This window comes from Neopsephotus bourkii, unplaced genomic scaffold (genome assembly GCF_033783945.1).
Source record: "Neopsephotus bourkii isolate Nb327-2 ecotype Australia unplaced genomic scaffold, CSIRO-AGI_Nbou_v1 NB_1749, whole genome shotgun sequence".
Classification (NCBI taxonomy): Eukaryota; Metazoa; Chordata; class Aves; order Psittaciformes; family Psittacidae; genus Neopsephotus; species Neopsephotus bourkii.
In genome coordinates, this window is record NW_026902223.1 from 9,790,932 (window position 1) to 9,810,424 (window position 19,493).

Consider the following 19,493-nt stretch of genomic DNA (forward strand, 5'->3'; position numbering starts at 1 on the left):
ATGAGGATGTGCGCTGAGCCCTGCAGCGTGCTCTCTGCTGCTCCGGCTCCCAGGCTCGCGTTTCCCACTGGCAGCTCAGCAGCGCTGGGTGTGCTTCCGATGATCCATGTGCACAACGGGCTCCCCAGAATGTGTTGGGGTGAGCAGGGATCAGCCCCCCCCCAAGGGCTGAACAAGGCTCCTGGTTGATGCGGCCCTCGATTCCTTTTTGGCCAGTGCTGGCACCCAGCAGGGCTGTGACATCCAGCAGTGTGGACCCTGGCACTGCGGGTGACACTGGGGCTGTGGGGCCTGGTGTGATGGCCACAGGCTGAGAACTGGGGTACAAAGTGCTCCCGGGTGACGGTGGCTGCTCCTTGGTTTGGCTTTTCTCAGCCAAAAGATGAGGGAGGGTGAGGGATGCGTGGGGTCCCTCTGTGAGGGGGGAGCCCCGGGGGCGGCTCCAGGACACGGGGCAGCGGATGCCTCCCCGCACGTCTCCTGGTTGATATTTATAGCACTAGAGTTATCAAGTCGAATCGAAATCATGTGATGCTCCACTAACTTCCACTGAGGACACCACGGTTTAAGCAGGCACCCAGAGGGTCCCTCCTTCACGTTCATCTCCAAGGGGAGGATGTGAAGGTGCTCCTCAGCATAAAGCTGGGGGACCTGGGGGAAGCTGGGGTGCACTGGAATGGGCAGGCAGAGGCTGCTCCCGGCAAACGCAGCAGAGCTGGGAAGGGGCGGGATGGAGGAGATGGAGGTGGGCACTGACAGGGGGGTTAATTCCACCCCCTTCTGAGTGCTGTGCAGCCCCGCAGGGGTCCCCGGCTGGCCCTGGGGGTCCCCATGGTGGGCTTGCAGCTCAGTGTCACGGGTGAGGCGGTGCCACTGGGGGGGCAGGTGAAGGGTACAGGGGGGTGACACCGGCGGTGGCAACGGGGGCACGCGTGCGCTACGGGGAGGGAGCAGGTATCGGCTGAGGGGGGGACAAGGGGCTGGGGTGATCCCGGGGCAGCGCCTGGTCCCCCAGCCCCGCGGCATCCCCGGGGCGGGGCGGGGCGGGGAGAGGCGGGGGAGCCCGGTCCTGCCCGGCCCCGCATTGGCGCAGCCCCGGCGCTAGCGCGGAGGCGGGACCGGGCGCGGCGCAGAGCCGAGGATGCTGCGGGCGGGGGCCGCCGTCGCCAGCCTCGGTGCCGGTCCCGGTGCCGGTCCCGGTGCCGGTCCCGGGCGGGAGGGAGCCCCGGCGCATCCCGCCCGCTGAGCCCGGCCCGGCCCGGCCATGGGGGCTCTGACCAGCCGGCAAGACGCAGGCGTGGAGGAAGTGGATGTCCCCGCTAATTCCGTCTACAGATACCCCCCGAGATCCGGTGAGACCCGGGGGGGGGGGTCCGCGTCCCGGTGCCGCCGCTGCGCTGAGGAAGATAAGGGGCAGGGAGCGGGGCGGGGGGAGCCGGGCACGACCTTGCTCCGGTGGGGGATGTCCCTGCAGCCCCCGGAGCAAACCCCGACCGCAGGCAGCCGAGGGGCACCCTGAACCTACCCGTGTGGTGCCGTAGGGATGGGGTCACCCCTCGGGTCTCCTCCCTGGGTGCCCCTTTGCCAGCCCAACCCGACCCCTAAACTTGGCTGAGTTGATGCTAAATGTCATTAATGAATTATTATTAGTGATAATGGTAATTTTGGCCGTTGTCTGCAGCGCGGGGCTGGGGCTGGTTTTGTAACCGGTTGCTCCGGCGCTGGCTGCTTGGGGAAAACCTGGGTTTAAATTCCCGGGAGGCTGGGTGGGAGGGATTGGAGGGGACCCCTCCTTCCCAGGGCCCTGCCCCAGAGCAGCACCCCAGCCTCTGCCCTGGGGCGCCTTCCCCAAGCTCCTCTCCTGCCCGCGATGTCGCTCCCGCTCCCGGCCCTGCCTCAAACCTTGTGTGTGACCTTGGAAAATCCGTCCCTCCCCTCCAGGCCTCGGTGTTCCCTGCAAAGGGCCGGGAAGAGCCGGTGTCGGGTGGGGGGGGTTGTGGTGGGGAGAGGAGATGGAGCCGGGTCCTCGGGTGGGCAGCGCTTCCCACCTCCAAAACCCCCCCTTTCGCAGGATGCTGACCTGGAGCACCCGCGTGTGCGCAGGGATTGCCACAGGATCCTTGCGGCACTGGCTATTATTAACAGAGAACTATTTTGGTAGCTAATAGGATAAAGTAAGCCCTTGGCTCGTTAGTGCTGTGATAAATGACTTGCTAATTACAAATAAAGACCTCCTCAGGAAGCATTGCAGCCAGCACAACCCCTGTTCTTGTCCCGAAAGCCTGTGCTTGGCTTGATTTATTACTGTTATTTGAATTTGAAATGGGCTGGCACATCCATGGCGGTGCAGGTTAACCAGGACACTGCGGGGTGGAGATGGCTGAGCCTCAGCAGTGGGGCTCCCCCTGCTCCCCCTTTTCCATGCATTCAAGGCCTTTGTCACCTTGATTCTGGCTGAAGCTGGACCACCCCATCCTGGGTCTGCGCTTTGCAGGGGCTGTGGCTCTGTGCATTAAGGGTTTTGTCTTGAGCCCCCTTCTTATTTAGGGGCTCTTGAACTGTCTGGGTGCGGAGGGGTCAGTGCTGTGCAGCTCTAGGGGAGCAATTGCACCCAGCTGAGCACTTCCAAACTGATCTCAGCTGCAGAGGACACGGGGCTGATGCTTGGCTCTGGCTGTCAGGGAGAAGCCCGGGCTCTTGGGGTGCTCAGTGGGGCTGGTCCCACCGATGGGATGGGATGAGAGCAGTGCTGAGGGGATGGTCCTGGGGTCCTCAGGGAGAGGGGCCCGGGTGCCCTGGGATGCGCCAGGGCAGGATAGTGACCGCGGGAGATTATAGCTCTTAATCCAAGCAGGGATTTGCCTTTGGCGCTGCTGGCAGCCGAGGGGATGTGCTGGGAGTGGAGCCGGTTCCTCCCTGCAGCAGCGCTCCTCTTGCCTCCAATGCCGCATGGGAACAGCCACTGGCTTTGGGAGCGTGGCCCGGGGGGGTCCGTGCGACCCCAGGGTATTCCCTTCTCCCCCTGCAGATGTGGTTTGGCTGTTGGGCTGCAGGCTCGGTCGGTGCAGCCCATGGGAATAGGGCAGCCATGTCTTGTCCCAGGCGAGCATCTCCCCTGCATCATCCTAGGGCCCCATCCAGGCTGGGGGCAAATGGGATTAGTTAAACCAGCAGTTTGAAGCAATGGTTGGGATTTACTTTGGTGATTCTAATCTTGTGCTGGTAAAGGCAAGAGGAGGAGCAGAAGGGGGCTGTTTGTGGAGCCTGGCTTCCTGCCCCTGTCCCTGTCTGTGGTTGGCACTGGGAGGAGAGAACAGGAGCGGAGCAAGGGGCTTGGCCATGCAGTGACACCCCGGTCCCGGGGTCCCCATGCCAGGGTGGTGGCACTGCCATGGCACAGGGAGCAGCTCCGGGGCTGTGATGGGTGAGGGCTGATGCGGCAGAGCCTGGCTGGGGTTTGGCTTTGCCTCCAGCTGGCTCTGGCTGCCTGTGTTAGAGTGCAGTTAAATAAGCCTCAATGTGCCAGCTCACCCATGGGGTGCTCCGGGGCAGGAGCACCCATTGGTGGCTCAGGGGGTGATGCAGGACGCGTGTCACTGAGTGCCAGAGCCACGGACACACCCAGCGCACACCAGGTTCTGTGCCCATGGGGTCCTTGTCTCCCTTGGGGTATCCAGGCAAGGCGCACCCCTGGAACTCATGGGGACAAGGGGCTGACAGTGGCATTGGCAGTGGCTGGTGTCAGGTGTGTCCTGTTGCAGGACAGACGTGGATTGCCAGGAGCCTCAGGCCAGCTTGGTTTATTGCTTCTTCCCAGCAGCCACCCTGGTCAGCCCTTCCCGCATGCTCTTTGGGCCTCAGGAGTTTAAGATCTCATTAAAGCCTGGCTTTCCTTTGGCGATGTGACCATCCTGGATGGGCTTTTCCTTCCCCTGGGGACAGGTCTTGCTTAAGGCTTTATAACTAGCCAGTAATAAGGTGGCTGTGGCTGGGAAGGTGCCTCTCTCCTCTGCCACCCGCTGTGCCCATGGGGCCACCGGCACCCCAGGGCACAGCTTGAGGCTCCTGTTTAGTGGTGAAGCTTCTGGAGGACCTTCCCTAGGCTGCCTGCTGCAAGGGGGGGAGCTGAAGCCCCCCTGCATGGGGTGCCTGGGGACCCTGCAGCACCCAGGGGTGCTCCCTGGCAGGGCAATGGGGTGGCAGTGGTGCGTTCCTCACCCGCTCCCATCCTATGGCAGCCCCCAGCACCCACAGACCGGGGCTGGAGCCATCTCCGAGAGCCCCTGCCCCATTTTCCAGCTTTCCCCAGTGCTGGAGGAGCTTTCCTGCAGGTTTCAATGCCGTGTCCCCACCTCCTGCGCTCACCCCCAGCCAGTGCCAGGACAAGCTGCGGTTGGCCCCGTGGTGCCCCGGCCGTGCCGTTGCTGGCAGCCCTGCAGGCACTTTGCTCGTGGCTTGTCTCTTTCCACGTGGCCACGGCCTTCCCTGGGGAGCTGCCTATAAATTATGTACGTGGAAAATGGGACCAGGAAGCAGCAGGCATCAATAATAGATGGTTGATGGTTGATGGTTGCAGCATCCGGGCATCCCTGCGCCGTGGGGTAAAGCTCTACAGCCCCTCTCATCCCTCCTGCCCCCGTGGTTACATCCCTGCTCCTCCTCCCGCCGGGTTTTGCCTCAGGGTTGGTTCTGAAATGCAGGATTAAGGTCTGATCCAGCCCTGGGCACTCGCTGCATCTGCTGGAAGCCAACTGCAAGCTCTGCCTTCAGTCCGCACAAGCAGAGCTGCAGCCCAGACCCAAGCTCCTTTATCCAGAGCTTTAGTTTTGGGGTGTGCATGAGGGGCTATGGATGACTCCGTGCTCTTGGGTTTGGGGGTTGTGTAGGCTGGACCCCATCCCCATGGCCAGTGGGATGCAGTGTAGTGCCCATCCTGACTCCTGGTGCTTCTGCTCTCCCCATCCCTGTTCTCCCCTCCCTTTCCCTTCCTTTTCCCACCTCGAGGAGAAGTCTAGACCCTCCTGCCCCAGTTGGCCCCTGTGGGGCTGCTCCCAGCTCTGGGCAGGACATGCCCGTGTTTTGGCTCTGTGCAAAGGGGAGAAGGGTCCCTGGTCATTGCCTCGTGTTCACCGGGGCAATGTGAGCACTTTGCAGGGGGGTTTGAGCTTCTGGAGGTTCTACGCCCCCCCCAAATCCTCCTTCCTTCAGGTGAGCCCTTCCTAGGGAAGGCTGCGGGCTGAGAACAGACAGAACTCGGTTCAGGTGTGCTCTGCCCAGTGGCAAGGCTGTGCCTGCGGTCACGCTGCCTTGGCTGCACATGAGGTCTGTGATGCTGGGCAGGAGCAGCCCTGCCTGCGTGCCCGGTCCGTGCTGCCCCTTCCCGGCTCCGCGGGGGCTCCCAGGGCTTTCAGTGCTAGCACCAAAGGTCCATGGTTGAAGGTGGGGGTGACCGTGGGTGGCTCAGGCCAGGCCGGGGCTTGCAGGGATGTCCCGGGCAGGGAAGGGACACAGCCCTGGGTATGAGCCTGCTCCCGTTACATCCCTGCCTGCATCGCCTCTCCCCATCCCGGCTCCATCCTCCCAGAGTTCAGCCACCGGAGCCCGTGCAGGGTGGGTCAGGATCGGGGGGGATGCAGCAGGGAGGTGGAGGGGGAGGCAGCCGGGGAGGGGTCGCTTCCTGGCCAGCTCCTCCTTCCCCTCCGCCTGCTTCGTGTCTGCTCAACCCGAAAGGCTCCAGCGAGGTGCCCCTGGGGACAGAGCCACCTCTGAGCCGTCGCTGCGGGGGCTTTGTGCTGCTCCATTGCCCGGCTGGAGCCCGGTCCTCGCCCTGCGCTCAGGCTGTTTCTGGGTTTGCTTTCCAGGGAGCTACTTCGCCAACCACTTCATCATGGGCGGCGAGAAGTTCGACTCCACTCATCCCGAGGGATACCTCTTCGGAGAGAACAGCGACCTCAACTTCCTGGGGAACCGGCCCGTGGTGGTGGGCACCGGGGACACAGATGTGCCCCTTCCCAGTGCGATAGTGACTGTGTGTGTGTGTCATGGTGGGAGGCTGCTGGCTGCCGCCGCGCAAGGGCAGAACCAGCCAAGCACGCCTGGGGTGGCCCAAGTGGATTCTCTGATGTCTAATATGAGGGTTGGCTGCTTGCTCAGCCTGTCCTCCACTGGGCACTAACCCAAGTCTGCCTGCATCCACTCTACAGCAATGTAATCACAGAATCCCAGACTGGTTTGGGTTGGAAGGGGCCTTAAAGCTCCTCCAGCTCCAACCCCTGCCACGGACAGGGACCCCTTCCACCAGAGCAGCTTGCTCCAAGCCCCTGTGTCCAACCTGGCCCTGAACACTGCCAGGGATGGGGCAGCCACAGCTTCCCTGGGCACCCTGTGCCATTGTCACTGCTCTGTCTCCTGTGCAAGGGGTGAACAGGTTTGTGGGTGGTTGGGAACGGGCTGGGTGATTGTGTGACTGTGGGTGCTGCTCCATGCGGCTCCGTGATGTGGGGCATTGGATCTGCTCCTACTCTTCCAGCCCACAAGGGCTGCTTGCACACACAAACCCACCAGCTTGAGCAGAGCAGCTGGCGAAGGGTCAGGGCTCATTTAACTCCTTTCTTGCTCTCTGAGGGCCCCTTTTCTTAGGGGGACTTTAGACAAGGACAGGACAAGTTCAAGGACACTTACAGCTTTTGGCCATGAAATATGATGGCACACCATCTGCTTTCATCTCCTTTTCTAGCAGGGGTAGTCCCTCAACCGTAGAGAGCACAAATTATTGTCAGGTTGGACTCTGATAGTCTCTGTGTGGTGCTGAAGAGGCACCAAAAGGCCCACGGAGCTGCTGCAAGGGCTGGAGCAGCTCTGCTCTGGAGCCAGGCTGAGAGAGCTGGGCTGGGACAGCCTGGAGAAGAGAAGGCTCCTGAAGGGGAGACCTTAGAGCAGCTCCAGTGCCTAAAGGGGCTGCAGGAAACCTGGAGAGGGGCTTGGGACAAGGGATGTAGGGACAGGCCAAGGGGAATGGCTTGAACCTGCCAGAGGGGAGACTCTGCACTGCCCAGTGAGCAGGGCCTGGGTCAGACACCGGCAGCAGAAGCTGGGGGAAGGACAAGGAACAGCTTGGGAGCAGCAGGAAGAGTTAATGCAGTGCTGGCGACTGAACTGCATCACTCTGGTTCAGGCACCAGCACCCCGGGGCTGCAGCGCTGCCACCAAGGTCCCATCTCCCTGGGGACCGGGGGTGTTTTGGGGCTGGACGTCCAGGTCAGGCCAGTTCTGGGGGCTCAGGGAGGGCTTGGGGAGGCTCCGTGTTGTTTCTGGTCCAAGCCTGTGTCCAGGCACCGTTGTTTGGGCATCTCTGATGCCGCCTCCAAGACTTGTCTTGATGCTGCTTTGCTGCGATGCTTTTGTGTCCTGCCTGGCTGCGCTGGAGGCGTTGGATGTGCCCAGTGCTGTTTGGTGGGGGTTTATTTGGGTTCCTTGGATATGGAGCCAGGGAAGACGGTGTCCCAGTGTCCCAAGTGCCCTCTGAGCTGCGCACCCCGTCAGGGCTGCTCCCATCCACACCGTGCAGAGCACCCGAGGCCCTGCAGGCTCTCCCCTCCATGGATAACCTGGATTTTCCAGCTGGGAACAGGTTCCCAAGGGGCTGGGAAGGGCGGTGCAGGCTTGAGCGGCTGCCAGCAGGAGGGCACAGCCCTGCAGGGGCCGAGGAGCGGGGAAGCTCTTGTGGCACCCGCAGGGCTCCGGGGGAGCCGGGCTGCCCTGCCTGGCTCTGCTCCTATGGAAACCCACGGGAGGGCTTGGGGGTGTTTGCCACTGTAGCAGAAGGGGGCCTGGGCCAGGCGTTGCTGTAGCTCATGGATGATGCTCTTAAGGGTAACGGTTGCAGTGAGGGGGTTTCCTGTTGTTTTTCAACGTGATTTAAATCGAGGAGATGCAAAACCTCCTCCAACCGCCCCTTTGCGGTGTCAGCTCAGCCTTGCAGCAGCTAATTCAATAAAACCCCCAGTTCTTCCCCCAAAAAGAGCCCACACGTGGGTGTGAAGGAGCCCAACGGTGAGGTTTCTGCAACACAAAATTTGCCTGCGGCACTTCCCCATCCTGCCCAGCACCCAGGGGACCCTTTCCTGCATCACCCGCCCCTGGGTGCTGCGGTGCAATGGGGCTGGCACCCAGGGCCGCTTTGGGTATGGCTGGGCTGGGAGCAAAAGGTTGGATTGAGCAGTGGCTCAGCTGCAGTAGCTCCCTTCCAGCTGGAAGGTGGGATTCTGCAGGTGCACATTAACAGGTTCATTAACACCAGGTTAATGACTGAGCAGGGGCAATCCCGAGCTGCTGCGGGTTCACCTTCAAAGCTTCTGGTGCCATCAGCCGTGCTGGGGCTGGCCCAAGCTTTAACCTGCTTTTCAGTGCCACCGGTGGGACCAGTGCTGTGGGATGGTGGGATGCGGGAGGTGATGCTGGCTGGTGGAGGAGGGATGGGGCAGGCCTGTGCTTGTGCTGCCTGGTCGTGCGAGCTGTCTGTACCACCCCGTCCCATCCCATCCCATCCCTCTGAGCCGTGGACAGGTCCCCCAGCCCCGTGATGGCCAGTGATGATGGATTTGGGGATGGGGAAGGTGATGATGGATTCCCACGTGAGGGTGCCAGGGCCATGGGAAACGGGCAGCTCGCTCCCCGCAGCGGCCAGTTGCAGTTGGGTCTTGTCCCCTCAGTATCGGGGTCCAGTGGGTGCTTCAGTGCCTGAGCTGGGGGTGATGCGGGGGTACAAGGGGACCCAGGCAGCCTGGCGCAGTTCCCATTCCCTCTCCCAGGGCTGCAATTGAGCCCTTTGTCTTGTGAGCATCTGCCATCCCCGATGGTACCCGATGCCCTCCTGGCACACGGTGTTCACCGAGGAGCCGGGCCTCTGTGTCTCCAACGTGTCTTTGTGCTGTCCCTTCATGGGGCTTAACCTGCCTGGGGGATGGAGAGGAGGGCGATGGATGGGTCCTGCACCCCTTCCCCAGAGCCCTCCTCTGGGTGGCTGCGGTACCAAGGAGGGGGTGTCCCTGGCTGCCACCGGGTCCCCTCTCCCCAGCAAGCCCTGTAGCGCCTGTGCAGGTGCACAGGGGGGACCAGGAAGGACAAGGTCACCCTGGAGGGTGCCAGGACACCTCTGCCTGTGGTGCTGCTGCATGGTCCTGCCTGGTCACCCCTTTGCCTCCCCGATCCGGGCATGGCAGAGACCCCACCACCCAATCCCCATCCACCCCAGGGACAAACAGGAGCTCTGTGTCTGTTCCTTGGCTGTTCTTGTCCTGGAGCTTCAGCCTCCCCCTGCCCAGCCCCATCCAGCAGCTCCACACTGCCCCAAGAGCTTAGAACACACCAGCAGCAGCCTGCCTGCCCTGTGCCCGCATCTCGCTCACCCTCCAGCCAAAGGGACAAGGAACAGCCCCTTTATGCGGGTCCCAGCAGTGAAACCGTCCCCTGCAAGGGGTTTGGGGCTTGCTCTTTGCAGAGGGGTGTCCCTGTCATCACACTGCCTGGGACCCAGGTGCCAGCGGGAGCTGGGGGTCAGCACCCATCAGGATGTACAGGCCACGCTGGGTCCCTGCTTACGGGTGTTGGGTTGGGGATGGGGGATCCAGGACAAGGTCCACGGCTGCTGTACCCCGCTGTGTGTCTGCCTTCACCGGTGTCTCTCTCGTCCTAGTTCCCTTACGCTGCTCCACCTCCTCAGGAACCTGTGAAGACCCTCAGGAGCTTGATCAACATCCGCAAGGACACCCTGCGCCTCGTCAAGTGAGTCCTGTGGGGACAACAGGGGCAGGGTCCGGCTGGGTGCTCCGGGGGATGCTGAGCGCAGGGATGCTCGCACTGTGCATGGAGGGGATGAGCTTTTGCTGTCCAAACCTGCCCCATCCGCTGGCAGCTCGGGTGCTGGCGCTGCCTGCCTGTGGGATTAAAGGAGCTTAGTGCTGCCTTTGAAGTGCTTTGTGTTCCTCCCCCACCTTGCAAAGGCTTTGCTGGAGGGAGGCTGGGGCAGGAGATGTGGGATTGCAGCTGGAATCTGCTGCAGCACTTCCTGGTCCGCAGGCCTGGGTCTGCCCAGAGAAGCTGTGGCTGCCCCATCCCTGGCAGTGCTCAAGGCCAGGTTGGACACAGGGGCTTGGAGCAAGCTGCTCCAGTGGAAGGTGTTGGGGCTGGAGGAGCTTTAAGATCCCTTCCAACCCAAACCAGTCTGGGATCCTGTCACTTGGGGCACTCTGGACCTTCTTGGTGTGCCTCTGTTTCCCTTAGTGGATGGGGAAGCCCCTTTTGGGGCCACTGGTGCCAAGAGCAGCCTTGTGCAGGGGGTCAGTCCTGGGGCACCCTGAGCCATGCCTGGGATGTGCCCATCTCCCGCACCCCCTTGCCCCCCAGGTGCTCAGAGGAGGTGAAGACCCCGGGGGAGGAAGTCAGCAAGGCCAAGGTGCACTACAACGTGGAGTTCACCTTCGACACGGACGCCCGCGTGGCCATCACCATCTACTACCAGGCCAGCGAGGAGTTCCACAACGGGGTGGCGAGGTGAGGAGCCTGTGTCCCCCGCACCCCATGCCCTGTGTCCCCTGGCCAGGGTGTGTGGCTCCTCCTGATGGACACGGACCCTTTCCTCCCTGGAGCACTCCCCCCATCACATTGCTGAGGGCAGAGGGGGGTCTGCCACCTCCTTCCCTGCCCCATCCTGCCCCTCCTGGTCCCCACCAGCTTGGCTGCAGAGTCCCCTCGTGTCCCGTGTTGGCCCCTCTGGGGTTATTTTAACCCTTCTTAGGACTTAGCTCAGCCCCAAAGGCATCCACAGGGGATGGGATGGGAGCCCCCCCCTTTCCCATCTTCCCAGCATCCCCATGATCCGGGGGGACCCTGACTCTGTCCTCTCTCCATGGCACAGCTACGTCCCCCGGGACTCGAGCCTGCAGTCGGAGACAGTGCACTACAAGCGGGGGGTGTGCCAGCAGTTCTGTGTGCCCTCCCACACCATCGACCCCTCCGAGTGGAGCGAGGATGAGGTGGGTCCCAGCGGCAGCATCACCCATGGGCTCCGGGTGTGGTTGTGGATGCGGGGTGAAGCCTCCATCCCTGCTCCATCTCACCCAGCCTCTCCTGCTGTCTCCCTGCAGCTGGGCTTCGACCTGGACCGGGAGGTGTACCCCATGGTGGTGCAGGCGGTGGTGGATGAAGGAGAGGGTGAGGATGGGGTTCCTTGTGTGGGGTTGGCTTGCCCGGTGGCTGGCTTTGGGATGCCAACCCAGGGCAGAGCCTGCTGCTCGTCCTTGATGCCGCCGTGGCTCTGCCCATCCCCTAAGCCCTGCGCATCCCTCTGTGTCTTGCAGAGCACAGCGGCCACTGCCACGTGCTGCTGGCCACCTTCGAGAAGGTAAGTGCCACACTGGGACCATCCTCATCCTCCTCCCCTCTCACTTAGGGGGTGCAAGGGCCTGGAGGAGCCCTGCAGGGCTCAGGATGGTGCTGCTGGGATGGGGCTGCTTTGGGGCTGCTCCTGAAATTCTGGGACTAGCCCCTAATTTTAAGCATCACTTCTGAGGTGTTCGGTCTCACCCCTCATCTTCCTGCCTCCAACAAGTCTCCAGCCTTGGGTGTGAAATCCCACAGCTCCCTGGTCCCGGGTGTCAGGAAACTGCTGCGGAAGGGGATGGTTGGGAATGGGGACTGCTCCAGGGTGGTTTCAAAGGGGTCCCTGGGTGCTGACCCCGGTGCCACCCCTGTGCTCTCCTCCCTCCAGCACAGTGATGGCACCTTCTGCGTGAAGCCCCTCAAGCAGAAGCAAGTGGTGAGTGTCCAGGTGTCCCAGGGTGGTGGCAGCCCCTGCCCTGCGCACCCCAGGGTGACGAGGGCCTTTGAGGGGCAGCGACCCCAGTGTGGGCAGCGCCTGCCCCTGCCTCCCAGGAGCTTTTCCAGTGCAATCCTGAGTGCATTGATGCAAATGGATGGAGCAGGGAGCTGGGAGGGCCTTGTCTCTGCCCCTCACCCCTTCCCCATGGGCTTGCAGGTGGATGGTGTGAGCTACCTCCTGCAGGAGATCTATGGCATTGAGAACAAGTACAACACCCAGGACTGCAAAGTATGTGCCTGCATCCCACATCCCTTGGGCCTTCCCTTAGCCCCTGTTCCCTTCCCCTAGCACAGGTCCAGCCACTAGAACATGTCTGGGGAAGTCTGGAGCTGCAGGGGCTGTGTAGGTTGCTGGGGACACTTTGTGGTGGCATCCAAGCTGCTGGGGGCAGAAAGCTGCAGGATGGAGCCTTTTTACCCCCTTCCTTTTTGCCTCCTTCCTCTCCCCCATCCACTGTGGCTCCCTGGGAGGATGGTGGCTGGATCTCACTGGTTTAGGAGGGGCCAGTGAGCCTCAAAGCATGGGATGTGCCTCACGCTCTGCTTTATCTATGTAAAAGGTGGGGTGAAGGTTGCATCCCGCGGTGGGCACCTGATGCCTCCAGCCCCAGCTCCAGGAGGGAGGGACAAGGTCCCAGGGCTGGATGTCAACAGCAGGGAAGGGAGCTCCCGGGGCACCCACCCTTGTGGCAATGGGCTGGGAGCAGGCGCTGGAGCCGGTCCCGTGTGTGCCATGGGCAGGTGGCCGAGGACGAGGTGAGCGACAACAGCGCCGAGTGCGTGGTGTGCCTGTCGGACGTGCGGGACACGCTCATCCTGCCCTGCCGCCACCTCTGCCTCTGCAACACCTGCGCTGACACCCTGCGCTACCAGGCCAACAACTGCCCCATCTGCAGGCTGCGTAAGCACGGGCTGCCCGCCCTGGGAAGGGGCTGGGATGAGTGCGAGTGGGCTGGGAAGGGGCTGGCATCTCTCATACTGGGGCTGGAATGAGTGGGAAGGGGCTGGCATCTCTCATACTGGGGCTGGAATGACTGGGAAGGGGCTGGCATCTCTCATACTGGGGCTGGAATGAGTGGGAAGGGGCTGGCATCTCTCATACTGGGGTTGGAATGACTGGGAAGGGGCTGGGATGTCTGGGAAGGGGCTGGCATCTCTCATAGTGGGGCTGGAATGAGTGGGAAGGGGCTGGCATCTCTCATACTGGGGTTGGAATGACTGGGAAGGGGCTGGCATCTCTCATACTGGGGCTGGAATGACTGGGAAGGGGCTGGAGTGTCTGGGAATGGGCTGGCATCTCTGGGATTTCACTCGCATCTCCTCTCCTGGGGTTCTGGCTCAGCCTGCGTGCAGCGATGCTGTGCAGTGCAGGGAGGCCCCTCCTGGGAAGCGGGTGCTGTTCTGGGGGGTCTCTCATTCAGTACCAGTTTTCCCCCAACCTCTTGCCCCGCTGCCGCAGCTTTCCGAGCCTTGCTTCAAATCCGAGCCATGAGGAAGAAGCTGGGGCCCCTCTCGCCCACTGGCTTCAACCCCATCATCTCCTCACAGACCTCCGACTCTGAGGAGCATTCGGTCAGTGCCCGCGGGGCAGGGTTGGGATACGCGAGCTCCCCATGGCCAGGGTTTAGTTATTTAATGCAATTGATGTTCCACAAACTGCAGGCAGAGACTGCAAAAACAGGGCTTTAACTCGGGTGGGAGGAGCATGATTTGGGGCTTTCATTCATGCAGGGAGCTTGTCTGTTCCCTGGGGCTTAGCTTCTCCCTGGGGTATCCTGATCCCAGCCTGGAGAGGAGAAGCTGCGTGGAGACCTCAGAGCAACTTCCAGTGTCTAAAGGGGCTACAAGGATGCTGGAGAGGGGCTTGGGACAAGGGCCTGTAGGGACAGGGCAAGGGGAATGGCTTGAACCTGCCTGAGGGGAGACAGAGCTGAGCTCTTAGGCAGAAGCTCTTCCCTGTGAGGGTGCTGAGGCGCTGGCACAGGGTGCCCAGAGAAGCTGTGGCTGCCCCATCCCTGGCAGTGTTCAAGGCCAGGTTGGACACAGGGGCTTGGAGCAAGCTGCTCCAGTGGAAGGGGTCCCTGCTCGTGGCAGGGGTTGGAGCTGGAGCAGCTTTAGGGTCCCTTGAACCCAACCCCTCTGTGCCTCCCTGATCTCTCCGCAGTCCTCAGAGCACATCCCCCCGGGCTATGAGGTCGTGTCCCTGCTGGAGGCTCTCAATGGGCCGCTGATGCCATCCCCGGTGCCACTGCGCAGGCTGGGGGAGCCCCCGGGCGCGGGACCCCTGCCCTGCTATGATGGGTCCCTGCCCCCCCGGCGGGCTCTGTCACCCCTTGAGCGCGTCCCCGCCTGCGGCACCCCGGGACTCAAGGTGAAGAGGAGCATCTCCAAGTGAGTGCTGGGGCCGGGGGGCTCAGGGGTCTGGGGCTGTGGCAGGAGTGAAGCCCCTTGCTTTGCCCCCTCCGGGCAGGTCCATCTCGCAGGACTCCTCCATCCTGCCTGAAGAGGAGGATGAGAAGTCGTGCACCGAGTCGGAGCTGAGGGTCTCCAGGAGGAGATCCCCTGCCCGGTGCCAGGAGGTGAGCGCTCCCGAGCCATGGTGACGACCCAAGGCGCTGGGAGGGTGGCAAGTTCGGGGAGGTTTGGGAGCTGCCTGGGGTTTGCCCCTCCTGGCTCTTCCTCAACCCATGAGGATGCTGGGGGGAGATGGATCCATCCCTGCTCAGTGTCCCCCATCCCATCCTTCCCATGGGTTCTTCCAGGAGTGTGGTGCAACACCAGAGAGTGAAAACTTCACCCTGTCATCATCAGGAGCCATCGACCAGTCTTCGTGCACCGGGACACCCCTCTCCTCCACCATCTCGTCCCCAGAAGGTAGGGCACCATGGCAACGCAGCAGAGTGGTACCCAAATGTGGTTTGGGTTTGCATGGCCCCTTCCTGCCTCTGCTTCGTCACCCATAACACTGGAGATGGGGAAATGATCACCCTTGCTTCATCACCCATAGACCCAGAGGGATGCGAGTCCCATGACCTATGCTGGCAGCTTTCCACCCATCACACCTCAATGGCTCTTCCTTCTCCTCATTAGCCCCGTTGTGATTACCTGGTGCTGACCACTTGCATGGGTGGGCTGGGGGGCTCCAGTGGCCCCGCTCAGCCCCTTCTCTCCTGCAGAGCCCGTCAGCAGCAGCCTGGCCCAGTCCGTCATGTCCATGGCCTCCTCCCAGAGCCAGCACTCCCAGCTCAGCACCGACACCGTATCCTCCATGTCCGGCTCCTACATCACTCCTGGCACGGAGGAGGAAGAGGAGGAGGAAGGGGAAATGCTCCCCTCACCCGCAGGTGCCAGCGCCACAGCCTCTGACGGAGAGGTAGGGGCTGGGGGGGTTTGGTGGTGCCCATCACACCCAGGCTCAAGAGCTTCTCCTCCAAACCCCCAGCACCACGCTCTTGGTTCCTTTTCCCTTTCCATCTTTCCCACCTTATTCCCACAGTCGACGCCTGTGGAGTCCCCGGACATCAACTTCGTCAGCATCTCAGCCGAGGAGCGCGATGCCGAGGTAACCACAACTGCCTGGGGACGGGCTGGCACCGGCATGGCAGGGGGGCACCGGGGTCTGGGTGCCCCATGGAGGGGAAAGCTGGGTGCTGGGCTGGGGAAGGGGCTGCTGGAGCATCCGTGCCCTGGCAATGGATGGGGCAGTGGGGTTGTCCCCTACCCAGGAGCATCTTCCTGCTCCTTGGGTATCCCCAGGGCCAGGGATGTCATTCCCAAAGGGACACAGTGGTGGGACACTGTGGGATTGCTGATACTCACTGCCTCTCGCAGGGCAACGACGTGCTGGAGGATGAGGACGTGTCTCCCACCCAGGAAGATGGTAAAAGGCCCCGGGTCACTGTTGTCCCCTCACTCTCCGTTGGCTGTCACCGGTGGGCAGACGCTGGCTGTGCCCAGCTCCCCTGCCTGCCCCCTGCCACCCATGGGTGACTCCATGGGCACTGGGGCTGGGAAAGCATCCCAGTGGGGTCACCCATGGGTGGGTTGAACACCAGTGGTGGGGGGAATCCAGGCGGCCACAGGGACCCTGGTGAGCACAGTGTGGGATGTGCAACAGGTGATGGTTGGCATGCAGCATCCAATGGTGTTTCCATTGGGAAAGAGGCTCCTCTGTGATTTTTCCCTTTGCTAGGAAGATCTTTCCTTGCACCTCTGAAAGTCTCCCCCTTAGGGGTCCTGGTCTGGGCTGGTTCCCATAGGAAGGGGCTGCAAAACTTTCCCCTTTGGGATGCTTTCCTGACTTCTTTATGGCCTGTCCTCAATGTGCTTTCACAAGCCAACAAGTGTGCACTGAGGGCTCCTCTCACCTCCTCCCTTGTGCCCAAATAAGCCAAGGAAAGACGTGGTCACCCCTGTGCCTTCGGCCACCAGCCACGTTGGATTTCTGTTGGGCTATAGGGAGCCCCCCAGTGTGCCCTATCCCACGTTTTCAAGTCTCTGGTTAGCAAAACTGTGCCAAAGCAGTTCCCCCATCCAGCCTGGACACTCAGCTGAGCTGGAAAGCAGGAACACCCATCCCCAGAACCGGGCCTCTGCCTTCGAGGAGGCTCTTGCTGATGGGGAGACTTGTATATGACAACTGGGAGCGACCAGGGGCTGTGGTGGACATCCATGGGCATCCCAAGAACTCTGGGAGCAGGACGGCCTCTCTCCTTAGGACATGGTCCTGCATCTGTTTGCAATGGGGCTACTTATTTGGGAACATCCCTCCTGGGGTTTGCATCTGATGGATGCAAGTCAGAATCTGGAGGAGATCTCTTGTAGAGGTGATGCTCAAAAGCAGAGTTATCCCCCACGGCCTCCATCCCCCTGCAAAGCTTGGCTACAGCTTCTTCTGCCCCACGCATCCGGTTGCTGCCTCCTCCCGGCATCCCTGCAGCTCCCACACGCGCTGATGGTGATGGAGAGGCTCCAGCGGGAGGTGACGGTGACACCGTGACCCGGCTCTATTGACCGGGGAGCACCCGGCCGGGCCAGGGGGAGGTTTGGTGAACCCCGGGTTCACGTGTGCCCATCACCACATCGTTGCTGTTTCGCTGCCCTGCGATGCGGCCGGCGCAAGGAAAGGAGCAGCTGGGGCCGTTATTGTCCGCTCTTCACCCGCTCCCGGCTGCAGGCACCGCTTTAATGTCATTTTCTTCGGAAAGAGGGTGGGAAAGGGACAGGAAAAGAGCCCGAAATCCCAGCCCCCACTGCTGGAAAGGCCCCCGCGAGCCCCAGCGCTGAGCCGCGGCGTTAACTGCCTTAACTCCCTTCCAGGCCCGAGGACAGGCGCTTTCCTCGGTCTGAGCTGTGACAATAACAATGACTTGGGCATCGCACACGTGAAAGCGCTGGACAATAAACTGTGCTCTGAGGCCTGCTTACCTGGTGAGTGGCCGTCTGCTGAACATGAACTTGGGGCGGGGGGGACATTCCCACTCCTCCCTGCATCACCCCAGCCCTTGGCATCCACCCCTCCTCTCCTACCGCCATCCCCATCGTCCCCACCACCCCCCCCATCAGGTTGTCCTCACTGCACCAGGCATGTCAGCACCCAGCTGCAGGTCAGGGTGATCTGTCCCCATTGGGATGTCCCCAGGGCGTTGCAGGCTTGGATGCTTTGTCCCTTGGCCAGGGCACTGCTGGTACCCCAGCCCGCCCTGTGACAGCATTTGTGTGGCACAACTGCAGCCTGGTCCAGACCTATGTTGGGCACAGCAGTATTTTGGGTTGGGATGTGATCCACAGCCCATCCCGCCTTACAACCTGCCTCCCCTGCTCTTCTTCCAGGGGAGATGGGGGATGTCATGTTGGGCTGTCCTGCAGAGCCCCCATGTTCATCCCTCTTTCCCATTTCTCCATGCTTTCTTTTCCACCCTCCTTCCACTTCTGTTTCCTCCCACCCTCTCTCCATCCCTCTTTCCTTCCCCTCCTCCCTCCCATGCTCCTCTGTCCCTATGGAAGTTCATGTTCGCTCTGTGCCAACACGGTTTTCCCAACCCACGCTTGTGTCCCCCCTGCCCAGAGCTGCCCAAAGGTGACAAATGTATTGGTGACCCCGCTCCTCACGTGGGGGTCCCCTTTGCAGGATCCTCTTTGCCCGCCTGTTTGTGGAGGAAACACAGGGCAGGAAGCCCAGGTGAAGCCCTCTGAGGGTCCAGGTCTCCATCAATACATTTGTGGACAAGCTCAAAGCAACTCTGCCCCTGCCTTGCCCCTGTGCCTAAATCTGTGGCAGGTCCCAGACCCACAGTGGGTGCTGGAGAGCTGGGGGGGGGGGGAATCCTTTCTTTCCCCCCTCTCCTCTGGGAAGCTCCCTTTCCTGCTGCTTCCCCTGTTCCTGGTGGTTTCTGCGCTGGAGAAACATGGCTGAGGCTCCTGGGGAGGAACAGGCGCCTGCCACAGATGCTCTGTGTCCCCTCCATCACCCTCTGGCAGCCACTGGCTGAGCCCCACCGGTCTGGGGGGGGTGTCCCAGCAGCACCCCTACCTTTGCTGGGGGTCTCAGCAAAGCATCCCCCAGCTCTGGCACCGGCCAAAGCCATCTCCGACCATGTCCCACTTATACCAGGGGGAGGATGAGGAAGGGGCAGCTTTGCAGCCCTGGCACGGGTCTATCTTGCTCTGCTGTGAGGACTGCAATGGCCTTGTCCCCCTGCTGGGCTGGGGCTCAGGATGTGGCCCCTGGGTCGAGCTCAGCCAAGGATGCCCTCTCCATCCTTTGGGCACCGTGTGTGCGCTGCTTGGAGCCCTCGGCAGGGATGGGAAAGCATGAGAGGGATAAGCAGGAGCTGAGCAGAGCGGGGGCTTTGGGGCTGCCCGTGGTCACTGGGGGCCAGAGGGATCAACCCCAGGGATGTGGGCTCTGTGCTAAAGTGCTTGGAGCAGGATTCCCATGGGAAGAGCTTGGGGATCTGGAGCAGCGGAAGGGAGCAGCCGCCCGGGGTTTCCTGGTTGCGATCAGTGTTGGGTTTGTCCCTTAAACTCAGGGCAGCTCCTTCCTTCTCCAGTCCCTCTGCTCCTCCTGCCCCGGGGCATTTGGCCTCCTGCTGTGCTGGAGCCCCTGTGGGGCACCGTCGGAGCTGGTGGTGCTGGTTTGCAGTCGCAGGGCTGGTTTGCATGCACTGAAAAGTCCTTTTTGGCAGAGGTTTCTTGCAGGTCTGGATGTAACCACATCCCCGGGGCCAGCAAAAACAGGGGCAACTTCTACTCTGGGGCCAGGCACTGGTTTCTTGGAAGCCTAAAAGAAAATCACCTTGAGCAGAGACGACGACATCATTATTGTTGTTATTTGTTCCTCAGTTTCTCTTGTGGGGTTAGACCTGGGTAGACCCATGGGCTGGGTTTTGCTCTCTCTATCATGGATGAAGGTGCAGGATGGGGTTCCCCAAAGCTCTTGTGAAATCTCTGCAGGTTTCAGGCTGGTGGGAAAGGGCTTTGGGAGGAGTGGAAAGGCCACATCCTGGGACACAAGGTTTAAATCAAACCCGCAGACTTGTGTCCCTGTGGATCCTGCAGAGCCCTGGGTGAGCAGCAGGTGGCAGGGGCTGTCCCCATGGCTCAGAGCATCCTCT

The 19,493-nt window shown here is 61.7% G+C and overlaps 1 protein-coding gene across 6 annotated transcripts; it reads left to right on the plus strand.

The window, feature by feature from the left end:
• Nucleotides 1–1,111: 1,111 nt before the first annotated feature.
• Nucleotides 1,112–17,986, plus strand: RNF157 (ring finger protein 157). 6 transcript variants are annotated; one of them, XM_061377438.1, is made up of 18 exons: nucleotides 1,112–1,352; nucleotides 5,862–5,980; nucleotides 9,722–9,783; nucleotides 10,405–10,551; nucleotides 10,916–11,033; nucleotides 11,145–11,211; nucleotides 11,358–11,401; nucleotides 11,768–11,815; nucleotides 12,035–12,106; nucleotides 12,619–12,778; nucleotides 13,337–13,449; nucleotides 14,042–14,268; nucleotides 14,348–14,456; nucleotides 14,640–14,751; nucleotides 15,024–15,250; nucleotides 15,374–15,439; nucleotides 15,709–15,757; nucleotides 17,197–17,986. In XM_061377438.1, the coding sequence occupies exons 1-18, from the start codon at nucleotides 1,265–1,267 to the stop codon at nucleotides 17,583–17,585; spliced, it is 2,217 nt and encodes a 738-aa protein (XP_061233422.1). In that variant the 5' UTR covers nucleotides 1,112–1,264; the 3' UTR covers nucleotides 17,586–17,986. The 6 variants fall into 6 exon arrangements, with proteins under 6 accessions (XP_061233422.1, XP_061233421.1, XP_061233423.1 ...); XM_061377437.1 differs by having other exon boundaries at nucleotides 1,113–1,352; nucleotides 9,695–9,783; XM_061377439.1 differs by having other exon boundaries at nucleotides 1,114–1,352; nucleotides 9,695–9,783; nucleotides 15,054–15,250.
• Nucleotides 17,987–19,493: the final 1,507 nt, after the last annotated feature.

What these genes read in the sequence shown, in the direction of transcription:
- RNF157 (XM_061377437.1), top strand. Translation starts at nt 1,265, where the DNA reads ATGGGGGCTCTGACCAGCCGGCAAGACGCAGGCGTGGAGGAAGTGGAT. An exon ending in GACACCCTGCGCCTCGTCAA is followed by an intron (nt 9,784 to 10,404) that starts GTGAGTCCTGTG and finishes CTTGCCCCCCAG; the next exon opens with GTGCTCAGAGGAGGTGAAGA. An exon ending in CACCATCTCGTCCCCAGAAG is followed by an intron (nt 14,752 to 15,023) that starts GTAGGGCACCAT and finishes GGGGGGCTCCAG; the next exon opens with TGGCCCCGCTCAGCCCCTTC.